At 36.7% G+C, this 21,256-nt stretch overlaps 2 protein-coding genes and 1 long non-coding RNA gene across 9 annotated transcripts; 1 reads left to right on the top strand and 2 right to left on the bottom strand.

The window, feature by feature from the left end:
* Window positions 1-78: 78 nt before the first annotated feature.
* LOC133707407 (THO complex subunit 6-like) lies at window positions 79-4,995 on the bottom strand. Of its 4 annotated transcripts, XR_009845109.1 has the most exons (14): window positions 4,605-4,995; window positions 4,191-4,276; window positions 3,974-4,100; window positions 3,704-3,811; window positions 3,252-3,558; window positions 2,621-2,740; window positions 2,397-2,468; window positions 2,045-2,155; window positions 1,768-1,887; window positions 1,468-1,611; window positions 1,132-1,218; window positions 778-825; window positions 486-680; window positions 79-293 (listed from the first exon to the last, which is right to left on the bottom strand). XR_009845109.1 is itself a non-coding variant. In XM_062132976.1 (9 exons), exons 5-9 carry the CDS (start codon window positions 3,255-3,257, stop codon window positions 1,534-1,536), a joined length of 435 nt encoding a protein of 144 aa, XP_061988960.1. In that variant the 5' UTR covers window positions 3,258-3,558; window positions 3,704-3,811; window positions 3,974-4,100; window positions 4,191-4,276; window positions 4,605-4,984; the 3' UTR covers window positions 1,348-1,533. The 4 variants fall into 4 exon arrangements, 1 of the variants encoding a protein (XP_061988960.1); XR_009845108.1 differs by lacking the exon at window positions 2,397-2,468 and having other exon boundaries at window positions 4,191-4,531; XR_009845107.1 differs by lacking the exon at window positions 2,397-2,468 and having other exon boundaries at window positions 4,605-4,993.
* Window positions 4,996-6,520: 1,525 nt separating this feature from the next.
* On the top strand, window positions 6,521-11,377 carry LOC133741763 (uncharacterized). Of its 4 annotated transcripts, none has more exons than XR_009862109.1 (7): window positions 6,521-6,535; window positions 6,628-7,003; window positions 7,094-7,242; window positions 8,569-8,656; window positions 8,808-8,900; window positions 10,750-10,854; window positions 11,102-11,377. It is a non-coding gene; the product is annotated as an uncharacterized LOC133741763 (long non-coding RNA). The 4 variants fall into 4 exon arrangements; XR_009862110.1 differs by having other exon boundaries at window positions 6,628-7,023; window positions 7,102-7,242; XR_009862108.1 differs by having other exon boundaries at window positions 6,628-7,023.
* Window positions 11,378-11,560: 183 nt separating this feature from the next.
* LOC133707280 (2-oxoglutarate-dependent dioxygenase 19-like) lies at window positions 11,561-13,347 on the bottom strand. Its single transcript, XM_062132843.1, has 4 exons — window positions 13,026-13,347; window positions 12,703-12,941; window positions 12,179-12,506; window positions 11,561-12,022 (listed from the first exon to the last, which is right to left on the bottom strand). The coding sequence occupies exons 1-4, from the start codon at window positions 13,278-13,280 to the stop codon at window positions 11,777-11,779; spliced, it is 1,068 nt and encodes a 355-aa protein (XP_061988827.1). The 5' UTR covers window positions 13,281-13,347; the 3' UTR covers window positions 11,561-11,776.
* Between the last annotated feature and the right edge of the window lie 7,909 nt (window positions 13,348-21,256).

Raw genomic sequence — 21,256 nt, 5'->3', positions numbered from 1 at the left:
ATTGTTTTTACTCAATTGAAAGTGGTATGAAAGTGACTCTAATATTTTACTAAAAGCAACTTTCATAATAAATTCCAATAGATCCAACAAAGGCAATTTCATAAAGCATTAATCCATTCCATTAGCTTAACAAGCTTTCTAATTTCATAAGGTTTACATAATGATAAATAATAATACAACTTGCTGGGTGTTCCAAGCTTGATCTCCCAATGACTGCACATTGCCCTTCATTTCCACCATCTCAGTTCAAAGCCTTGAGCAGTTTGGTACAAAATTTCCCATAAGTGGTTCATCTGCAAACGATAGCAAAGATGTTGCAATTAAAGACTAATGATAAAGGAGAATCCATATACCAGCTGCAAGTATATTTTAGGCAAGTATTTCCAACATTTTGTCAGCAATCAAGGAGAATGCATATACCAAACAACATTATTCAGCTTCAATTCATTACTACTAAAATACATTCACTTTTAATATCTACTTACCATTTCTTGATTTCATTGATTTACTCTGATGCATTGCTTGCATAGCAAAACCAATATTTCCAGTTTCAGCTATTAGCGGACAAAGTCTGTGACAATTGTCCATTGCTTGCACTTCTTCTTCACCTTTACAATTCTCACCATCATGCTCTTCTAATAATCTCTTTGCTCTTCTGGACCACATATCAAGTGCCATAACTACATCGAAAACCAGTAGACATAAAGTTATGTTCAATTTCAGAAAACAAACAGAGCGGACACAATAAATCAGATACAGTCTTTTATATAACCATACCTGAATTTGAAAGATTACAAAAATTTGAGTGCACACTGTTCCAGAACTCTGTGAAATCAAATATCATCATCAAAATCTCAACTTCATAAAAAAACAGAGTTCAATTGGAACAACAAACAAAACAAAAGAATGTTCATAATCAAAATTAATCAATATCCAAACATTTACTGCATAGCAATTCATTTCCTGCAAATCACTGCATAACTCTACGTCAAACACACAGCTAAATATATATTCTACATGTATATTTAGCTCTCATATGAAATAGTGTACACGAGCAAACAAAAATAATAAGCACTCTGTTGCATAAAAAGTAAAACCTCAGTATAAAAGCCACAGACATGAATAATTAACCTTTAGAAAGTTAGCATCTATGTTGCTTGCAATTGCTCTGGCTAGCAATGTCTTTTCTGTTCCCGAGGGTCCATAGAGAAGAACACCCTGGAACAATTCAATAAAATAAGAAAGAAGACTTCTTAGCATGATAACATTACTAGGGTAAGCATGATAAAATTATTGAACATGTCACTAATAGTATGAAGTCAGCAATACTATATAAAACATGCCTTGGGTGGTTTGATGCCCACTCTAAGGAAGAGCTCAAGGTTCATTAACAGCAAGAGCATTGTTTTAGGCTTAAGAACAAATCAACACCGGAGCAAGAAAGTTTTCAATATTCTTTAGGCTTACTCCGCTGCTTTCAGCTTTCGAGCACACCATATCTGAAGACAAGAGTGAGCTCTATCTAAACACATTTCAGCCAACCGTGCACAAATGGCTTCCGAACTGGGAAATAACATCCACAACTCCTCCATAACCTCCTATTGCTGTAACCTGAACAGAAGAATGGTGCAGTGGCATGAGACCAGAGAACAAATTTTCATGACTAACAAGTATTCTTGTAATCTTACCACAGTGACCAACATTTTGAAACATGAGCAGGCACAAAGATTGTTTAAGTAAAAGTGCAAGATCAAGCCAAGTTCTTACCCCAGATGTATGTAATGAGACAGAAAAGGCTGACTGGGGAGGAGCACATTGCATTTGTGAAAGAATCGCCTCATTTATCTCAAAACGGCTAAGTAGAGGCTCTGCTCCAACTACTAATATCTGGGAAGGAGAAAAGCAACAATGCCTAGTGAGTAAAATGAAGCCTATACAAATATGGAATTTTCTTTCAGAGAAATATGGAAGAAAGTTACTCTATTTTTGTATAACACTAGATAGTAGCAATAGCAGCAAATTATAATAGAGGGGGGAACCTTACTTGATTTTCATCAAATACTACATCCTGTACATATGCACGAGTTGAAGTCCTTGAAATGCATTCAGAAGCAGGAAGGTTCCAAACTGATAAACTCCGACCACTACCACAAGCCTATAAAAGAAAATGAGATTAATCAGGTCACGGAATGAATGCCTAATGTTTCCAATGATGTAGTAATTAATCAAATTCTGGTGACTTTATCAATTAGTACATTGCATGATATTGTTACTAATTGGAAACAAAAACAAAAAAAAATGATATTGTTGCAGCTTATGACACCAATAAAATACTATCAAAGTGACTTAACAGAGAAATATTATAGAATAGATACCAGAATGGACACCACTACAACCTTTAAAAATGCATGCAACAGAATTCAAGAGTTGTATCAAACCATTATGTGACTATCGCTTTCGGTCACGAACTGTAATAGGAAGCAGATACGACCATTAACCCTTGGCATACAAATGCACATACATAAGACAAATCTGACTGAGGTAGGATGTTAACTCACATTAATCAGTCAGATTTATGGGAAAAGACATTAATGGCCACTAAGGTAGGATGTTAACTCACAGAATTCTTGTACACGGGCTCAGATTTCAATTTCTGCACATTATTCCATAAAACCTGGGTACCCCCTGACTTGGATTGAATTAGAAACTGATCTTTGGAGTTCTCATCCTGTGGAATGTCCTGCAGCAATGGCCAAAGAGCATTTTACACATATGGAATGCCAGACACGAACATAGGATCATTCTAGTTGTAGCATTGCAAGGAAGGGCTTGATTTGAGTCATATATATAATAAACCAGAAACAGAGAACAATTTTTTTTTTCTTTTTTCTTTTTTCATTTGAAAATCAAGACCCTTAAATTTAGTAATTAAAGATACAGAAAAATAAAGCAAACTAATCGAAAGGAACAACAACATTTAACAATTTTTAGAATTAGGATAATTCCTGGAGCATAAATCTGTAAATTTTCAGGGCAAAATTTCACGAGAAGACGGCTAAATATACAGAAAAACAAAGAAAACTAATCGAAGAAAGGAACAGCAACATTTGACGATTTTTAGGATAATTCCTGGCGTATAAACCTGCAAATTTTCACAAGAAGATGGCTAGATACAGAAAAATAAAGCAAACTGATCGAAGAAAGGAACAGCAACATTTAACAATTTTTAGGATAATTCCTGGAGTATAAACCTGCATATTTTCAAGGAAAATTTTCACGAGGTGATCGCCCTCCTTGTGGAACTAACCGCCATGCGATTGAAAGATGAAACTGCCTTAGGGAATATTTTGGCATTCAACACATTTGATTAGCATAACTTCCAACAGAGATTAACCGAACAATATTTATAACAACTGAAACATTTCATATACTTATCTAGATTTGAACAGCCACATAGCCAATTCGTTGAATTCAACGGGCAGTGCAAGATGCTTTGAGAACATAAATTGACAATGCACGCAGCTCTTGGGAATTGAACCTTGGAACTCATGCTCCACTCTGGTTTCAAGGAACAAGAGGTGCCATTAAGTTCAAAGCCATCAGCTTGACATTGCAAGGCTTTATTCACATATATTCTAAAAAGGACAAGAAAGATGCTCGTACAGAATACATCGTGAAAGAAACTAAAAGTCAGCCAAAGTACCTTTGGAAAGCCCATGGTAAACAAAACTGTAAGAACAGCCATGCCTCTTGAAACATTCTTCATGGTTTTAGCAGAAGGATTTCCCTCCATCCCTTCTTGCAGATTGCACTAATGAACAAAAGAAAAAAAAATCAATTCATAAATTTAATTGAATATAGTTTCTGATCCTGAACAGTTAATTCTTATCCCCAATCCTATCACCACCACTATTACCAAAACCAATCATCCACGAAATGCAAATTTAAATAAATAAAAAAAGCCACTACATACCTTAAAATCGAGCAGCAAAAAGTAGCACTCTCTGTGAGACAGCTTAAATGTACGAAGCAGAATCTCAATCTCACTCCCTTGTGTATGCATTCTTTGAGATCGGCCAGATAAAAACAAAGCAAAACGCCTGAAACAATTGGACAATTAGACTAAATCTACTAAAATCCTAAATCAAGAATTTCGAAATTCTAAGGAAAACAAGAAGAAGAAGTAGTACCTGAACCAAATTGGAAAAGAGGCCTGAGACGCAGAGCAGCACCACCGGAATGAGATGAAGGATTAGCGGATAAAGGACCACGACCACTGCAAAGAGAATTCCAAGTGCAATCGCCATGGGCAAAACCATCAGAGAAACGAATTGATTCACAAAACAACGAACGATTCAAATCTGCTCATGGTTCTTATTTATAGGTAAAGAACATGAACTTGTCATATCCAATGCTAGGAGTGCATGACTCCATCTCCAAACCGTTTTCCCGTCTTTGAGTCCATCTCCAATTTGACTTGGCTAGAGTGCAAAGCCCAGCTCGTGTTCTAGCTGGTCTTCGATATGAAATTCTGGGTATCCCAATTAAAAACCCCCAAATTACAAAACCCACATTAGAAATCTATGGTTCGGAGATTTACTTACATCGGGAGTAGATATCTTCAACCAGTTCAGTGGGCTTCTGTATTGACCCTTTCATCTGAAACATAAATTGATGGGGCGGCGGCGAGAGAAAGCTAGGGTTTTGCAGAAAGGGGTGGAGAGAAGGAGTAAGAGAAATTTGGGTTTCGATTTCTCAATCATCGTCTATTTCGCGCTACATGTTTTCTTCTTCCCACTTTCTCTGATTTTGTAAAGGCGAAGGAGGAAGATGGGAGCTGTGAGAAGAGAGAGGTAGTTTTGTTGAGTGGAAGAGAGGGAGAGTGGGAGAGATGGATGATTGGTGAGATCGGGGAGATGAAGAGTGATTTTGAGAGAGAGAAGCGCGAGCTCGGGTTTTGGCCGAATGGTGGGAAGTGAAAAATTGAAAATTTGGCCGAGTCAATTAAAAAGGGCGCAAAGCATCGATCTATTGAACCCTAAAACTCAGACAACAACAATTTCAGTATATTGTCTGAAAGAGAGTTGCACAATAGACAATTGAAAAACTGTTGTGTGAATCAAAACAATCAGAGACAACATCTTTTTCAACCATTGTATTAATGGTAATTGCACAACAGAGAAATAATAACTGTTGTCTGATTGTTTTACAACAGAGAAATAATAACTGTTGTCTGATTAAAAACAATCAGACAACATCTTTTATCAACCATTGTATAAATGAACCTTGGACAACATAAAAAAAATCAACCGTTGTCTGAAATGTTTTTGCACAAGAGCCAAGAAAAAACTGTTGTTGGATTCGAAAACTTAGACGACAAAATATTTCTTGCTGTCGTCTGATTATTTCAGACGACAGTTAAAATGTTTGCTGTCGTCTGATTGAAAAATTGGTGTAGTGGATCTTGATTCTGAAATATGCACCAACCAATGTTATTGTTGAAGGTCAAGTCCAAAGCTTTATGCTTGTGCTAACCAATGCTTTTCTGCAATATGGATCCTACATGTCGAAGTTTATTTGTCTTTTCAGTTAATTGTTGCTAAAAGTCATTATGTTTCTGAATTAATTTTGAGCAACCATAGCTAAATCAAGTTGTATAAGAGTAGATTTTGAATTACATTTAGCTGCTACCTAAATTTCGTATGTGTTTAATATTTATTATCATGCAGCGTTGCCCCTCAGCTTTTGTTGCACGTTAGACATGATTGTGTTGTTGCATCATCACTTCTTTTTTTTTGTATCATTATGACTTCTAAGAATATGGTTATATCCCTTTATCATTGATCAAAGCCACTTATGCATTTAGGCCATATTTGCATAGGTTAAGACCCAAATTGCCTACTGCACATCAAATCTGATATGATTCCTATTATTGTGATCTCATTATCTTCCCATGGATGTATATGTAATGTTATTATGGATATGAATCTTGTTTTGGTTTTCTGGTCTGCAGAATTATGAGAATGTTCATAGATAAATCATAAATCACATATCCTAGAGGCATCCAGATATTGTAAGGTTCAAAGACATAATGTCGTAATTAATTAGCTAGTAGTGTTGAGTTAATTGTGTGTACAGGCACTTTGGAGCGTGTATGGTGTGTTTTGAGTGCTCCAGCTTGTCAATGTGGTATTTTGGCAATGATATTAGACTAATCTTATGTAAAGATAGCTCCAAGATGATAATTATATATCATAACTCGAAGTGAGCATCAAAAATCTAAGATAAGGCAGTCTTGAGAAGCGTACTTGTACGTTCTGCTGCAGGTGTTGTTGACTCCAAGTCATTTAGCTACTGGCATGGAATATGCTGAGTGGTGAACTCTTTGAGAGTATATGTAGGTTAGTTCTTCAGTTTACATCTTAGATAAAATCATAAGGTTTTTCTGTATTAATTTGTTGACTGCAATTCCTCCACGAAAGATTTTTCTTCCAGCAGCTGATATCTGGAGTCAGCTACGTACTGTCATTCCATGGTAAATTATATTTGATGTGAAATCTTTGCCTTGTTCAAAATAATACGTACGTACCACTTCTTTTCTTACATTAGCCAATGATTATACTGCAGGATATTTGTCACAGGGATCGGAAACTGGAAAAGACGCTCTTTGGACGGAAGTGCAACACCACGTCTTAAAATTTGTGACTTTGGAGACTCCAAGATTTATGATTTTCTTGTTGAAATAAGACATTTTTTTGGTTGATATGCAAATCAATTCCTAACTAATGTAAGGGTGCATGTAGAGATCTGAAATTCTAAATGTACTAAAGCGCCTGCACTGTTCATTCTTCTGTTCATGTGAGGTGAAAGGACGGTTGTGGCCTCGAGTGGTTTTGTAGATATAAAAACAGCCCGAGGTGTGTTCGGGAGACTGTAGCTATCCAGCTCTGAGATGCAGGCGTGGCCATCAAGCTGTCCGATAGAAGCGTAGCATCAGATGCGAGTATCGACCACATCAATCAGGTTTTCTATGCTTATTTCCCAGATTAGAGATTTTCAATTTTTGATTTGATTTGGTGTCATGACATCGTAGGTTTCAAGATTGTGGTGGACTTGGGGGAGGGTTTGGGTTTGTTTCCGGAGAGGTGGTTTTTCAATTTCTGCATTGAGTATAGAGTATAAACTGTGCATCGAGTTAGAATTGCGCTGGGAGAAATAGAGGCGCCTCTTCTTAATATCCAGGTAACCTTCAGATTCCATCAAACTTTTTCTGTATCACCCGTTGCTGTTTGAAATTTAGAAAATCATCTGCAAATGATTTGGTGGCTGGTATTGGAAGAATGGTACTTCTTAGCTTTATTCATCTCAGGAAATAGTGGTTGTCATCTCATTATTACTGATCAAGTTGTTTTCTTTCCGAATCTTCCATTAGGCATCGAAATTGTGTGCTTTATGGTGTGATGTTCTGAAAAATTGCACAGTCTTGGTCTTAAGAATAGAGTTTCAAACCAAATACATATGGCTTAATGTTATGAAAGAAGGAAGAGTGTAAAGATTCCTCCTTTTGGTTGGCGTTGGCCTGGACCGAGAAATTCTTTAAGATCATAGTTACGTTGGGGTTGAAGAATAGGGGACTTGATCAGGGTCTATCTATGCTGGCATTTGTTCCAATTTAATGGAGTTTCTGTCTGTCTTTAATTGAGGGTTTAGTACTCTACATTCATGATAGTATTACAAGTGATGAATAAAAGTTGGAATAGTTATTCTATATCTCTTTTCGTGTTTTAGGTAGAGCTGTGGATGTAGGAATCAAACTTCAAATATGGACCGACCTAACTTGCCTCTACGACAAGGGGTCTCAGTAAACTCTACACCTTCAAAACCCTACTTCCCTTAACTGTGAATGAGGAGACATTCTGCTTATTCTTTGCTTTGGAGTTGGGGTAGGATAGAGTGAATGGAGAAAAGCATGTACAACAACTGTGGTTTCTGTTAATGCATGACCTGCTACTGCTGTCCAAAGACTGCAGCAGAATCCTTTGTATAGTGTCCCTAGAAATAATTTGTCCTCCTTTTCTATGTACGTAAGATTTGTGTTATTAGATACCTCCAAAATAAAGCGAAAACTTATATTTGGTTTCGGAAAAAAATCATTGAAGTAATATAAGAATACAGGTTTATGTTTGAGATCGTGCTGCAGCAAATGTATATATATATATTCCACAGCGTGTTTTTTTTCTCTTCTTTTTTTTCATCTATTTGTGCAGCTTAGTGATGTGGTGAAACCTATCTGAGCTGGCATCTCTCTTATTAGATATTGTTTGAATCAATTGATTGTTTATTAGTTGAGACAATGATAGAGGAAAACAGGACGTAAATTATAATGCCCGCTTAAAGTCACTATCTGAACCCTATATTGTCAATCAAGGGTTCTGTGCTAAGTTGTGAAAAGGATTCTGTATGCGCACTGGAATATATATATATATATATATATATATATATATATATATTACTTAATGCAATGAATATGTTCTTTTTTTCACACACAACACTAGCATGGGCATGCAGACTTACTGGAAGGATATGCACTGAGCATCAAGGGAAGAGCATTAGAAAGGGGTAGGGTTGAAGGAGCTTTTGGTCTCTTCTGCATCTGGTAACAACTCTCTCTTTATAATCTTATGTTTTGGGATTGTTCTTCTTAAACTGTAGGTTGTGGTGATTAGATATGGGTTGTTTGGCTTTTTTCTTTCTGTCTGATTTCCCTTTAGTATAACATCTATCTTGATTTTTTTGTTTTCTTGCAGCAGAGACTGTGTGCATATTATCAAAATAAACTTAGCTCATCAAAACGCAGTTTTCAAAAGGCTTCCTAAAACTGATCCATCTACCTTTTGAAGGTAAGTAAAACTCTGAAAACGATTACATTACATTCGTAGAAGTTAGCTGCACTCTCTTTAGATCAATTACTGTATTTGTTCCCGTATCATTTACCATTGGCTTCAGTGTTAACATTATTGTTCATTAGTGGATTGCTCTGTTTCAAATTTAGTGTGGCTGTGAATATGAGAAGGTCAAAGTATAAATAAATATGAAATTAGATTAACAGCTAAATCAGAATCCTATTGCACCAAGTTAGTTTGCAATATCAGAATCCTATTAGCAGCTAAATGGGAACCCTATTATCCTCGATTAATCCCAAAAAACAAAAAAAAAAAATCATTTAAACCTTCAGATGCAACCTTAACCTGAGACCTGTTTTTGCTGTATCTTTTGTTGTTTTCAAATTTTTCTGGTTAGGTGGCTCTTGATCAGTTATTTTGCTCTATGGAGGTTTATATTTCAATCTATTTCACTTTACATCATGTTTTTGTTTCTGTCAATATCAATCAGCTTACAAATGAAAAAAAATTGAATAACAATTGATGTCAATTTGGAAAAAACTGGCATTAAAATTTGCTACAAGTGCTATATGATCTATATGATTGTCTTTCTGACAAAGCCTTTCTTTATCTACAGCTATACTGCATAATATTTTGCTAACTTGATATAGCTTAAAATATATTTCTTCTGTTAATCAAAAACTATACTTCAAACTCTTAAATATTTGTTTGTATTTTGGACCACTCTATCCACTTCACTTTATTCTTTATAGCTTTTAAACTGTTTTGTTTTCTTTTTCTCTTTTGGAAAGCTACACCTCCTATATTTTGATTGTTAATCCGCCAATAGTTTGTTCAAGTTGAATTTGATCTAATGTTCAAGATTCTGTCTCACTTTGGTTCAAATGCTCATATTATTCTTTATAGCTTTCAACTGCAGTTGTGCAAGTGACCTTTAACCATGTTCATCAATTTTTTTGAATCTGTGAACTTTGGATTTTGTTTTCTTTAAAAACAAAACATATTAAAACTACATATTGGTCTTAAAATCAACACAATTAGCAAACTACATGTAGCATCAATTAAAAAGTTTCTATAGTTCAATGAATCATCGAATTATTAAACCTTGGTTCTGCTATTTACATTTTTGTTGAATCAGTTTTTTTTCCCTCTGTCTCTCTGTTTACATTTTTGTTGAATCAGTTTTTTTTCCTCTGTCTCTCTGTAAACACTTTGTTCAATATCAATACTTTGCATTTACAGTAAAATAGTAGAGATTAGTTCCACTGTTTTTGAATGCATTACTAAGTTGATTCCAGAATAATATATTCTTCACTTCAGTTTTTATATCACTATTAATTATTGATTGCTGAATTTCCACTTCTATGTGGTTATCAATATCAGTAGTCTACCATATATGTACATATAAGATTACATTAGCAGCTGAATGACACTTCATCTCACAATCACTTATACTTGCTTTATTTTGCTTTAAAAAACAAAAAATGGATCTTTAGATCCAACCTTGATCTGAGATATGTTTTTCATGTACATATTGTTATTATTAAGTTTTTGTTTTGAATACTTGCTAATTAGTTTTTTCCGCTTCATAAACTTTTTGAATCCATTTGACTTCATTTTTTCTTCATGTCTCTGTAAATGTGAATCAGCTTACAAATAAACAAAGAGCAAACAGCAATTAATATAAATTTCAAACAACAGTGCAATAAAAGTTGCTACAAATAGTGTGTGGCATTTGTTCTCTGAATGAAAAATTAAACTTCAAATGAGTGAAGTAATGACAAAAAAGAGGGCAAATAAAGAAGGTTATGATGTTTGATTTGTATAATTGGTTTTTACCGTACAGGGAGCTCCAAGGGGAAGGAGACTACAATCAGAGACCAGGTTTCAGTGCTATGAACTTGCAACCATGAAATACTTTGGATATTACCCTGCATTGACACCTGACGAGGTTAGTTTGTTGTTTACATTTGGACTTGGGGTTGGGGATTGGTGTACTGAACGTGTAGTAAGCTATTATAGTCTTTGCTAACTTCTAAATGAATGGGTTCATTTGATGATGTTAAGGTGATGAAATTGATTTAGTTCTCATTTTGTGCCTGATTTGATATATACTGTAGAGTTTAGATGGTAGAAGAAATGGAACTCATTATATTATTCCAACTATTGGGAAATTCTGGTCTAAATCTTTATTTTAGGTCAAGGAACGGGTAGCACTAGCAAGGAAGGCACAAAAAACATCGGCAAAGATCAAGCAAAGATGCATATGTTTCTTTGGATTACTCTCAAGTCTCAAGTATATAATAGAACACTCATACCTTATATGTGAGTTCAGTCAGAAAGAAAACAATTGATACATTTATACTATCTGCTGCGAAGCGCGGGCTCTGTAACTAGTATATACTAAACAGATTATCTCACAATTCGATGAACAAATCAAATATATATGGTGTTAGTGCTCCACACTTGCAACATCCATCATCTATTCTTTCTATATCGATCAACATGAGCGATTTAATTTGTCGAGCGACCTTGTTATCAACCTTCTTTAACCATCTCCTAACGCTTGCTCTCAAGTTGTGTATCCATTTAGACCATTCTTTGGTACAGTAAATCAATTAATAATCAAATGACCATTAATTATTACCGATGAAATCCAATTAAATTCCAAATGTAAAAAGTCGTTACATGTTTAATGAGTATTAATAATGCCACGCTCATCCATTGTCCTACTACAAGCTCCTTGGAACCACTTATACCAACATAATTGGTCTGAAACTGAAAATGGCATGGCATGATTATTGAAACAAAAACAAGAATAATGAAGCGCTACATTCTCAATACAATATATAATAACTTATAAGCTAGATACGCTAGGCTCGGATATGATCAAATGTTGATTTCATGTAGTTCTTGCCGCTTTGCTGAAGTTGTATGTACTCCTTGTAGTTCATTGCAAGGTATTTTGGAGCTTGGCCTTCTCTTTCACACAACTCTGGTGCTGGAGCTATGATCGTGTCTACGGATGGTCCATGTGGTATAGCTATCGATATCCTTGTAGCTTTGTTGTTCACGGTGGCGCGATGCATCACACTCTTGTACTTACCGTTCGTAAGAATCTACACCAAAAAAAAAAAAACCCACAAAATTGATCAAATATTCAAATATACGCTACAAATATTCACAACTGTTGTGTACATCTGCATGTGCTTGTCAAAAGTTACTGTAAATAAATAGAAGTAATAAGAGTAAGATAAAGATTAACAAGCTAGTACCTGCATTTGGTCAGCAAGGTTCACGAAAAAGCCATTGGGAGAGCCATTGACTGTCAGCCATTTTCCTTTGTGCTCAACTTGGAGACCATTCATCTCATTCTGGATGAGGAGTGTGATTAGACCATGATCGGTATGATGAGGTATACCAATGGCATGTTCAGGCTGAGGACAAGGTGGGTAGTAGTTCCCCGCTAGCATTTGTAAGCCGCGATCCATGTTCATTGTGTTGTATATGTAGTCCGGCTCCAAACCCAAGCTTTCCGATATTGCTCTTGTTATTTCCAAGGCTACTTCTCGACTTCTTTTGCTAAACTCCAGCGAAACCTCACTAAAACAAAGAATGAGAAAAAAAGAAAACAGAAAGAAAAAAAACCATCGAAAATTGAGAATTGAGAGTAACATATAAACATGTTCTTTAGTACACAAGTGTAGTCGGACTGTAAATTCGGACCATATGGTCCAGATTCTATGACCAATGTTGAGAGCTTGTCAGGTAAGAGATTATCATCCTCAAAGAGTTATACCTGAAGCTAGCTGGTTTGTAGAGGGAGTGAAACTCAGGATGTGTTCGGACCTTGAAGAAGTCCCTCCACAGAAGTACTTTGTCCAATGCAAGATTATAGCTGGTCCCATACTTGAACATCTCAAGAACATCATTTCCTGACTTAAACTCCTTCTTTTCTTCATCTGGTAGACTGAAAAATCCATGACATGCGTCAATCATCCCTTTCATCAGGCTCTCTGGTACTCCGTGGTTAATTGCCTGTAATTAAGTGAAACTGATTAGCTTCGTATTCATAATTGATAGAACAAAACATATATACTTAACATATATTAGTTAACATACAATGAAGAAGCCCCATTCTTGACAAATTTTGACAAGATCGCAGATGATTTGAGCGCGCTGATCAGGAGAACCAGAGGTGAGAAGAGACATATCAACAATGGGAACAGCAAACTCAGGGTCATTTGGATCAGCTTCATCATTAGGGTTTATGTTGAAGGCATATGCAGAGGGGACAGAGCTGAGAGCTGGTGACTCGGCTACTGATTTTATGCTTGTGACATTTGAGGTGTCCAAGGCTTGAGCAACTGCAGCCATCTTAACTGAGAGAGCGAGAGTGAGGACAGAAGAGACTGGGAGAAATAGAGATATGGAGGAACTAGGAGAGCTCTGTTTTGAGTTGCTATGATCAAAGAAATAGTTTCAATTTATAGGCATATGCATGGCTCGGCAATGGAATTTTTTCCACGTTGTCATTATCCTATGAATATTAATAATAGAAATTCCAAATAGTGCACTAGGAATCAGTTGAAGAGCCGCCTACCACATGGCCATATTTTATTTGCAATGCTATCAAACTAGCGAGTTTCATAAATTGGATATAAAAATACACGTGATCCAAGAGAGTCAGATTGGAAAAAGCTAGAGCTAGGCCCTGGTTTTTTTTTTTTTTTTTGGCAAAAAGAGCCCCTGGTTTTAGAGCTTCTAGTTTACACGACGTACTTTTTCCAAAGCACGTTCTCATGTAATGATATAAAATCCAACAGTAGTTAATCAATGTTGTTTGTAACTTGGAACCCAGCTAAATAAGGAAAAAACTTCGCTAACCAGCCCTGGTCAGCAAGGGCTGCCCATAGCCAATTAAAACCCTACACATAAGACACCTTTTTGCCTCTCTTTATCTCTTCCTTTACTTCACCTCCCAAATCTACCGCAGGTTTACTCCTTTTACACTTATTACTAGGGAAACATAGTGGGCCCATATTTTGAATTTGTTTGTTATAATATGATTGCAGTCTATTCATCCTCAATGCTCAAAGGTAAGCAGTTAAGTTTTACTATTCATAATTTCGATCGTTGACAGACTTGAATTAAATGCTATTTGCAAAAGCACTAGCAAAGAATTGAAAACAGAAAGAGAAAAGTTGAAAAAATTGAAAGACTATAGAGAAAGTCTTAACAGAGAAACTCCCAACTACTGGGATATTATTTATAGACTCCAAACCAGGATCTATAAATTAGAAGAAGATATTGATAATCTTTTACATGTACTTGAAGAGGAACAAAGACCTCTTGACTACCTGAGCATTGGTTAGATCCGCAAATCACTGGTATCAGAGCTTGTAAAATAGCTCAGCAGGGGAATCCCCAATGGGGACAATGTCTGATTTAATAATAGAGAGACTGAATTCTCTATTAAAATCTTCTGATGAAAAATATCAGATCCTGCAGCAAGAAATATCTAGATATCAAGAACATCTAGAAAAAATTCCTGTTATAATCCACCAGTTAGAAAAACTGGAAAACAAACTGGATTATATCAAAGATCTTCCAAAAACGGAAGAAGAGAAGCTAACAAGTGTTAGTAGAAAAATCAATGAACAGCAAAAAACGCTGGATTCTATGAAAAATATACTGAAGGACAAGAAAGTGCCTACAGTAAAAAAGAAAGCTAATGGATTCAAACCATTAGAAAGACCAGAGAATCCTGTTCCAAACTTGATTTTTCTGGATCCCTCAACTAGTTCTACTAGTATTCGGTATGAAAACCCGAAAGAAACTCGAGATGTCAATATGATGAGCATCTTCGGGAAAAAGAAAGGAGTACAACTCCTAAATGCTGAAGAATTTGAATACAATGAAATCGAGCATGAGGTAAAAAAACGCCTCAATTCCAAAGCTAGATTTCAAGCAAATATACAAAAAGGGAACATTTGACCTGATGGACAGCCATCATTTCAAATTGCTGGAATTTACAACCCCCTCTACAACAGGAGAAACAGATCTACTACTGATCACTCCTGCAGAAGTCGCCAGAGCAAAAGCAAAAAATTATCAATTTATGCATATTGGAGCAGTCCAAGTAGGCATAAAACTTTTAGCTCGAAAATGCATAAACTGTTCAGTTCTATGTGTCTTACAAGACAATAGACTGGAAGATTTTCAAGCTAGTCTTTTGGGAACCCTTGAATCATCTCTGTGCAACCAAGTAGCATATTTCAACTGCTTCCCCAACTTCTCTACCAGCTTGAAAGATGCAGCTCACTGTCTCCGACTGAGAGTCAAGACAGATGGCATATCTATGAAAAATGATATGCAAGAATTGGCAATAGTATACAGAATATACTATAAACTGATGAGTACCACAGTAGAGCCAAAGACAAGGATATCAAACATCCCTGGTCTTACTACTGGATTCCTCACCAGTCAGAAGAACCATTCACAACAGATCCACAAAGTTACTTGGAATGAAGTAACGTTTCCTATTGAATGGAGATTATCTGGTCCGAAGCTACCAGCAGAAAGTGCAAAAGCTAAAATTTATGAAAGCAGAAAGACTGGAGAAATCAGTCTAAATTTTGACAATCACAGAAAAAGTGATGTCTGTCCTGAGAATATCAGGATAAACAAAAATCTTCTCAGAAGAAGCTACAGCACTAGAGAAGCTAGTACTAGTGGCACAAAATCCACTATTGAAGATCCAATTACTGAAGAAGACCTTGAAGCTGATCTAAACAGACCAGTCAATATGCTTAGAGCACAAAAGCTCTATGATCTCTATGAAGAAGCAGAATTCTGTGAAAATCCAGAAAGATTAGAAAAACTAATCGAAGAAATGAAAAATTTCAATCCAGGAAAGGAAAGAAAACTCCTTCCCTACCAAGATGTTGAAATGGAAGAAGGAGAAAGCTCCAAAACTTCCATCACCAGAGAAAAAGGAAAGGTAAAACTCCCTATACAGAAGGCCCCTACGGGCAGAGATGGAGAAAGAAATTCTCAAAGATTTGTCCCAGAGGACAAGATACCCAGAGTGCCAATTACCAATTTTGGTATCTGGTTAGATCTGGACAAAACTCTAGACAAGAGAAAAACTCTTGACCAATGGGTAGACAGCCTAATGATGGCATCTGCTCTCACCTTTGGAAAATTCGAAGCTCCTGATCTTCAGATGTACTTTGAAACTACTCTCACAGGAGTAGCCAAGAAATATTATTTCTCTTTCAAAGAAACGGCCAGAGGAAAAGAATGGCTTGAAGATATCAAAGCTTCAAAATCTCCGTATGATTTTGCAGTACCCCTGTACGATCAGTTCTGTGGAGATTCTGCAAATATGAGTGAAAAGGCCAGAGAAACGGCCAAATCAAATATCTATGCTCTCAAAATTTGTGACATGAGATATTTTGAAGAATACTTGAATGAATTTTGAAGAATATTACTGTACAATTGGTGAACTAGAAAGCACTGATCTAGTCAACCTGTTGCACAGGAAACTCCCTGAACCATGGAGAACAGCTGTGCGAGAAAGTATAGCAGAAAAACCAATTGAAAGATTTTCAGTTGGAGGAATTGCCGACAGAATCCGGCAATTACTGAAAGAACAATGCAAAGCCAATCTTAGAGCTAAGATGGCCAAGAAACAACTCAAAGGAGTTGAAAATTTCTGTTACGGAATACTGGATATGCCAACCAACTGGGGATGTCATGAATCCAAGTTCTACAGAAAGAAGAAAGGAAAATATTACTCTAAAAAATTCAAAAAGAGTAATCAAAGAAAAGATTGGAAATTCAAGAAAAGTTTCAATTACAAGAAACAACAGGATGCAGATCCAAAAAAGAAGTTCTTCAAGAAAAAGAAGAATACTCATCAACAGAAACAACCAAGCAAGAAAGCTTGCAGATGTTGGTTATGTAAAGCTGAAGGGCACTATGCCAATGAATGCCCAGAAAAGGGTAAAAAATCTACTAAAGCTCTCTTTGAAGAATATGAGAATATAGTAGAAACTGCCAACATGAAAGGCTACGAAATAGCCTATTCTGATGATGAAGAAGATGACAGGTCAGTTTATTCTGCCTGGTCTGAAGAAGAAGATTCATCTGAGTCTGAGACAGATTCTGAAGTAGAGTACTTCGAATCCAGACAAATGAATGTTTTGAGAATCAAAAACTGGGAAGAAAGCAAGACAGAATCCTTAATGTCTTCTTATCAGGTGAACCCTGGTACATTCGTTTGTGACTACTGTTTATGTCATGAAAAGAATGGTCTCCCTATGTTTTGTGAAGAGTCAAAAAAGACTTATCACAAAGAATGCTTCATAGCTGAAGCAAGAAGAAAAACCAAGAATGGTCTTGTCAGCCAACTGGTTGAACAAGAATATGAAGAATATTTCTCTGAACAAAAAGAGAAAGAAGTAGAAACTATGTTCCAAAAAATTACGGAACCATCTTCCTCAAAAATAAAGGAAGAAATCATCGACGAAGAAAAAATCGATGAAAATTTAAATTATGAACTGGTTGAACCACCAGAAATTGTTCCAGTAGAATGTAAACCATTCATTCCAAAGGAACAAGCTCAAGAAAATGAGCTTCAGCAATCGAAAGTCGTCTCTACGAGTAGATACAGCAACTACATAGAGATTGGACTAAAATTCCCTGATCATAAAAAATATCATCTACATGCCTTTGTAGATAATGGATCAGGATTTACAGTTGCAAAGAGATTTGCAATTCCAGAAAAACTCTGGAAAGAAGAAAAGAAAACAGCTACTGGTGTTACTTTCGATGGAAGTCATCTCACCATGAATAAAGTAGCAAAAAATGTTCACATCACCATTGGTGGAGGAACATTTATCATCCATAACGTCTGGCAATCTGAAGGCCAAGGCGCAGATTTCTTGTTGGGTAATGATTTCATTCTCCAACAGAGATTTATTCAGGATGAAGAAGCAATCGGCTTCAGAAAAGGAGAACGGGTGTTCTGGGCTGATAGGCTTACTCAGGCCAAAAGTATTGTAGGTCCAAACTTTACTACCCAATATCAGAGATCGCAACAGAATAGTGGTGATCTTACCCCCTACAAACCCAAATTTGAACCCATACTCCAAATCAAACAACAAGAAGAATTAGTTGTTGAAGAATCTTCTGAAGAAGAAGAAGAAGCAGAAACTAGTGAAGAAGAAGAAGCTAGTTTCATCCATGAGCATAACCTCAAGCACTTCCAGAATAAGCTTGAGTCTCAGAAAATTCCCACTCTTGAAAAAATCAAGAAACTACTCGAGCAGAACATAGATGTAGACCCTCAGAAGTTTTGGGAAAAAGACCCAGTGGTCTGTGAATTAAGATTACATGACATGAATGCTATCTGTCATGTCAAAACCATTCCTCAGTACAAAGAGGAAGACCAAAAAGAATTCAGAAAAGATATTGAAGATCTCCTGAACAAGAGATTAATTCAACCTTCCACTAGCCCTCATCATGCTCCAGCATTCTACGTGAGAAATCATGCAGAGACCCTTCGAGGAAAAGCTAGAATGGTTATTGACTATCGAGATGTCAATAAGAAGACTGTCAAAGACGGCTATCAAATTGCTCAAGTAAGAGTATTGATCAACCAGCTCAGAGGAGCTAAAGTCTTTTCAAAATTTGATGCAAAGTCAGGTTTTTGGCAAGTCAAAATGCATCCTGAGAGTGTACCTCTCACTGCATTTGGAACACCACAAGGACATTACGAATGGTTAGTAATGCCTTTTGGTTTAAAGCAAGCTCCCTCAATATTCCAGAGAAAAATGGATAACATCTTCAAGCACGTTGCGGAGTTTTGCGTCGTCTACATAGATGACATTCTGGTCTTCTCCAAAAACAGAGAAGAACATATGAAACACCTCCATGAGGTTGTAAAGCTGATAGTTCAGCATGGAATTATCCTAGGTGAAAAGAAAATCTTCTTTATCCTTGATGAAGTTGATTTCCTAGGTATAAATATCAAAAATGGAGTGATAAAACTCCAACCTCATATCCTTGAGAAAATCTGGAAATTCCCAGATATAATTCCTGATGCTAAGAGTCTAGAGAGATTCCTTGGTGTCATAAATTATGGGAGAGATTTCATCCCCAAGATCTCAGGGTTAACAGCAATGTTATCCCCAAAGACAAGTTCCAAAAGAAAATGGAACTTCACAGAAGATGATGAAAAAACTGTGAAGCAGATAAAAAATCTCTGCAAAAACCTCCCTCCTCTTCAACAACCAGAAGAGAATGATGAAATTATCCTCCAAACAGATGCGAGTGATAATTACTGGTCCGGTGTTGTTCTGGCAAAAACGCCTGGAACTAACATTGAAAAAATCTATAAATTTTGTAGTGGCAAGTTCAGCCCTGCAGAACTGAATTATCCCACAGGGGAAAAAGAAATTTTGGCTGTAAAGAAAACGATTTTAAATTCTCCAGCTTTTCTTGGAAAACCCTTTACTGTTCGCACCGATTGTGCCAGAGTAAAGAATTTCAAAAATTTCAAACTTGATAAAGCTGCTGATAGGGGAAGATTAGCCAACTGGCAATTATTTCTTAACCAATACGATTATGCTGTTGAATTAATTGCAGGAAACAAGAACTATCTTCCAGACGCCTTAACAAGAGAATTAGCCATGTTCAACAGAAGAGATGAGAACGACGAAGGTCGCAATCCCAGAAGCAGAAGAGCTGGGAAAGAACATGAAGACACTGAGGATCACAAAGAAAATATCCTCAAAAGATTCTTGCTAAGTCCGAAAGGACTAGCCACAACTGATCAATCCCAGGGTAAAGGATTGGCTAGCCCGTCTCAAAGGGCAGACGGTAAAGGCCCATCAAGACCGTTGACGGCTGTTGCTTTGCCAAAAAGCAAACCTACTCCAACTGGAGTAATCAATGTCTTTAACTATGAACTTCGAACTTTCGATACTCCTGTGTTCAGAACTGGCAGGAGACTTGCTTACCACCAGAAGGCAATTCTGGATAATCTTTTATTTGCCTTTCAGGAAAGAAGCAGTGGTCTAATGTTTCCAGCTCTCTTTGCCTTAGCTGAGGAACTCTATGAAAACGGCAGACCACAGTTTGAAGAAGTACAGCAGAGTGCTGTTAAGAAAGAAAAAATTAACTTCCTTGAAAGTCCAGAAAGTGCCAGGGTCCCTATCATGGCACTCAATGAATCAGATTGGCACGACTTCCACAATCTGATAGGAAGGCACAATTCAGAAGACCTAGTACCACCAACCCTCTTCATTGTCTCAGGATCATATGTTGGAAGATACTTGGTAAATGTTCAAAGTGAACATCCTCAAGAACACAAGCTTTGGCTTGTTGAAAATGGTTTTGTCCATAACCTGTGGACTAAAACTAATGATGATCTAAAAGGTTTGCCACCCATCATCGTCAATACAGTCAAGAATGTCAGAAAAACTGATGGCATACTCCGACTAAAGTTTAGATCTACTCCCCCAGAATGGATCAGAAAGGCAAACAGTGAGGCTGAATACATTTCTCCATATCATTATGTGAGAATCATTCAAAGAAAATATCTACAACCTGCCTGTGTTGGGTACAATGGCCAACCAAATTCAAGCATCCCATGGATGAAGGCAATGGCCCTAGAATATATGAAGAAGATCATCTCTGAAGACATCAGTAATACCTTCCTGGCAGCAGGAGAAAAAACCATTATCACTGCCTATGATCATCCTGACGTAGTCAGCAGTGACCTATTCCTATCTCTCACCAGAAAAGAGATAGACTCAACAATGGCATGCATGCAGTGGATAGAACGTCTTGAAAATGACAACCACTATAAGATGTATGTTGATACAGATGTTGAAGATAATGCCACAACAGATAGAATGGCCCAAGCTGACAACAACTCCTTTGTCTTAGGCCACAATTCTGAAACAGATGAGAACATGTGAAGCAGCAGGTGTAGAAAACACCGAAAGTACTTTTGGACTTTTCCCAAAAGCTACTTTTGCTTTTCAAAAAGGAAAGGTGAAAAACATTTCACCCCAAGGGAACCTGCCTTTTCCTTGTCCGACCTCCACCAACAGGAGCACTCAGGAAAGCAGGAAATCACGGAGTTGTTCTGTACATTTTATGTTTTTGAATTAGAGTTTGAAGTCCGCTCTCTATATAAAGAGCTTGTGTTGCATTTGTAAGGCATTCGAAAATTGAGACAGAATTATATTCTCTCAAACAAGAAGGCCATAGTAGTAGTTTGCTCGTCCTTCCTCTCATTGTTTAAAGTGTGCTTTCATTACAAGTAAGTAACTGTA

This window comes from Rosa rugosa, chromosome 4 (genome assembly GCF_958449725.1).
Source record: "Rosa rugosa chromosome 4, drRosRugo1.1, whole genome shotgun sequence".
NCBI classification, from domain to species: Eukaryota; Viridiplantae; Streptophyta; class Magnoliopsida; order Rosales; family Rosaceae; genus Rosa; species Rosa rugosa.
The sequence above is the reverse complement of the archived record's forward strand: the minus strand, read 5'-3'. Positions and strand labels throughout refer to the sequence as shown.

What these genes read in the sequence shown, in the direction of transcription:
- LOC133707407 (XM_062132976.1), bottom strand. An exon ending in TAGTATTTGATGAAAATCAA is followed by an intron (nt 1,888 to 2,044) that starts GTAAGGTTCCCC and finishes TCTCCTTCCCAG; the next exon opens with ATATTAGTAGTTGGAGCAGA. An exon ending in TCTCATTACATACATCTGGG is followed by an intron (nt 1,612 to 1,767) that starts GTAAGAACTTGG and finishes TCTTCTGTTCAG; the next exon opens with GTTACAGCAATAGGAGGTTA.
- LOC133707280 (XM_062132843.1), bottom strand. Translation starts at nt 13,280, where the DNA reads ATGGCTGCAGTTGCTCAAGCCTTGGACACCTCAAATGTCACAAGCATA. An exon ending in TACAAACCAGCTAGCTTCAG is followed by an intron (nt 12,507 to 12,702) that starts GTATAACTCTTT and finishes TCTTTGTTTTAG; the next exon opens with TGAGGTTTCGCTGGAGTTTA. An exon ending in ACCTTGCTGACCAAATGCAG is followed by an intron (nt 12,023 to 12,178) that starts GTACTAGCTTGT and finishes TTTTTGGTGTAG; the next exon opens with ATTCTTACGAACGGTAAGTA.